General features: G+C 39.9%; 1 protein-coding gene across 1 annotated transcript; it reads right to left on the bottom strand.

The window, feature by feature from the left end:
* Positions 1-307: 307 nt before the first annotated feature.
* On the bottom strand, positions 308-1802 carry LOC122558924 (protein BTG1). Its single transcript, XM_043707885.2, has 2 exons — positions 1256-1802; positions 308-926 (listed from the first exon to the last, which is right to left on the bottom strand). Exons 1-2 carry the CDS (start codon positions 1398-1400, stop codon positions 583-585), a joined length of 489 nt encoding a protein of 162 aa, XP_043563820.1. The 5' UTR covers positions 1401-1802; the 3' UTR covers positions 308-582.
* Between the last annotated feature and the right edge of the window lie 1078 nt (positions 1803-2880).

Genomic DNA, 2880 nt, shown 5'->3' with positions numbered 1-2880 from the left:
CTATAGTTTGAAAAAAAACACTTTTTAAAAATGGGACATTAGGTGGAACAAAGTACTTTTATTATTTAGGAAAAAAATGTACAGTACTGTTCCTGTAACATACCTAAATGAGAAACAAAAGGAACGTCAAATTCAGTAAACTGTACCGTACAATTGCTCAGTGGTCAACATATATTTCCTCTAAACTCAGAGGTCACATTTATGATGACCAGTTTAAAAAAAAGTCTTTCAGTACCAATTCAAAGACTGTGTGGATGTTTTACAAAATCAGTTCATAGTCATTAAAAGACATCCTGAACACATCATATGGATTCATTTTGATGTTTTATTACAAACAGCCATGGCTTATTCTTAAAATATAAATCTGTAAAACACAATTATCCACTGACTGTACATGTTTTTACAATATACAATCCAGGAATTTAATGTGGTGCAAAAACAGTTTTGCATATAGCCACTGGCCACATCAAACAAAGGTTTTGGCAGTCGCACTACTAAAAGTTAACTAGGGATTAACATTTCACTACATTATCAAAGGGGCCTGCATATTGTACAATAACAGTTGTATGTGTAAATGAATTATTAACTCGAAACAGTCATCATGTAACTCTTAGAGGGACTTGATCTGCCAATTCTAAATTCATCCTTGCAACTTATCATACTATCCAAGGGGGAGATACCGCTGCTGGGAACGTTTTCGTAAAGAACGCAAATTGATCCATCTTCACCTATTCGGTAGGACACCTCGAACGGGTCGACCCACAGAGTCAATTCACTTGGCAAAAGTTGAAAAAGTTGTTGGCTGCTGAGTCCGATGATGTTGGACGCCCTTGCTATCAGAGGATCCATTTTGTGGTTGATCCTAATGCATCGGTATCCTGACCCTTTGCAAGGCATGTGGGGGAACCAATGGTGTCTGTAGTGTTCTGTCAAACAAAGACAACAAACGTTAAATTCAAATGACCTGCAAAATTCGCTTTGCTTTTCTTTCACAGCGTTGCTGTTTGTGAATCTGAATTCACCCAACTGCGCTTTCTCTTTTCCTCTGTAGATGGGGGAGGGGAGGGAAATAAATAAGGGGGAAACACAACTTCAAAAATATTCTTTTCCACGATGGGAAAAATTTCGATTCTCTGCACATTTCTTTGGCGTTTAATGAATTTTTTTTCGCCATTGACTTGTTTCATGTGGCGCTAGCCCAGAAATTAAAAAAAAATTGAATGCTTCCCATTTTAATACCTGCTTTCACTCTCACCTGCTAAAGATTTCTCCAACGACTCGCTGAAATGTTGGAGCTGCTCATCAGAAATAAGCCCTGTCGTCCTCAACAATCTGGTAATAAAACCCACGGCAGTTGTGATTTCAGTTTTCATTTTGATCAACTCTACTCCAGGACTCATCGGCTGACCCAAAAGATAAAACGATGTTTCCGCTTTTATTTCTGAACCAAGGTTATTTATTTTAGGGGGAAAAAAGATCGAAACAAAAATCTCGACGTTGGAAACTTTCAAGAAAAAGTACAAAACGAATTTTTTTGAACGTGTTTTGTTTACAGTTCACCAGATCCTGGGCCCAAAACAAAACCCTATGGTCTTTTTCTTTTCTTTTGTTCCGTTCAAGGCGACGAATTCGACTTTTCTGATTTTTTTTTTCTTCTCTGATCACAAAGGCATGCGGGGAGTCTCTTCGGTGGTTTTTTTTGTTGTTTTCACTTTTGTTTTGTTATGATAGGATTTGGCTAAAGGAAAAACATTGTTTTTTTAACCAGGTCGACGAAGGCTGTGAAGAGATGAAGAGACATCAAACAAGACGCGACCCGCGGCCAATCCTCAGCGACACAAACCCCTCGCACCAAGAGCTGTAAACATCGCCAGCACCGCCCCTCTGTGACCTCACACACGACGCCTCACAGCCAATCGAATCACCAGGTTTACTAACGTCAAAATGGATCATTTGCATATAATTAACGGCACCGCGTTTATTTGCCCCACCCTATCGTTGTCTCCGCCCCTCCTCCAGAATCCCCGCCCCTTTCTACAGTGCGAAAGTGAAAGATACCCCAAATTCTTTCCAGCTGAACAGCCCAACTTCCAGTTTTCCCCCCAAAACATTGTATTTATCTCGAAAAGAGGACTACTTTCAGAACCTATTGCAACATTTTAAAACAAAATTTGACGTTTTTCCAGAAACGAAATGTTCAAAGTTTCATGTTTGCCTTAATGTTTGCATTTAGCTTTAGAAATTTTGGGGAGTCTTCAAGCAAATATCACTTGAAATTCCACTCCTGACGTCTTGGATCCGTCAAGATTACAAAGATCCCTTAGGGGTCAACAATTCCTTGAACAACTACTCTCATTGCATCGGAGGGTCCTTGGGACATGTCCCATGCATGTGCACACCCTCGATCCCACACTTAAACAGTACCATCTCAGTCTATCTCAAGGTTGTCTTCATCCAAAGTTTCATTTCATTCTTGATTTACTCAGCACTTTTAAATAAAAGGTCTGTAGTATCGCAAGCTTCAACAATTAAGTTTCAGTACATGAGAAGTAGCAGGCATCACTGGGGCATTTTTGAGGTTAAGAGCTTTCTGGCTAGCACAAATGCAGTCACCTCACAACTGAAATACATGCAAAAGAGGGAGGGAGGGAGGGACCACAGATGATCAACTGACACTGAAGATGGTGCATCTGTCCCCTCAGAACAAGTATTCGAATCTAGATGGAGATCTAAGTGGTCATTCAGACAAGGAGTACAACTAGAGATATATGCATGGAACCACAATTGGCTCAGCTATATAGTGATTATGAATAATGATAAAACAGACAGGCAGCTGAAAATATGAATCCAGGGCTATTTGTTGCCTCTCTGGTGTTCGGG

This window comes from Chiloscyllium plagiosum, unplaced genomic scaffold (genome assembly GCF_037043375.1).
Source record: "Chiloscyllium plagiosum isolate Xiang-an unplaced genomic scaffold, Cpla_swu_hap1 HiC_scaffold_14, whole genome shotgun sequence".
NCBI lineage: Eukaryota > Metazoa > Chordata > Chondrichthyes > Orectolobiformes > Hemiscylliidae > Chiloscyllium > Chiloscyllium plagiosum.
The sequence above is the reverse complement of the archived record's forward strand: the minus strand, read 5'-3'. Positions and strand labels throughout refer to the sequence as shown.

What these genes read in the sequence shown, in the direction of transcription:
- LOC122558924 (XM_043707885.2), bottom strand. Translation starts at nt 1,400, where the DNA reads ATGAGTCCTGGAGTAGAGTTGATCAAAATGAAAACTGAAATCACAACT. An exon ending in GTTGGAGAAATCTTTAGCAG is followed by an intron (nt 927 to 1,255) that starts GTGAGAGTGAAA and finishes TTTGTTTGACAG; the next exon opens with AACACTACAGACACCATTGG.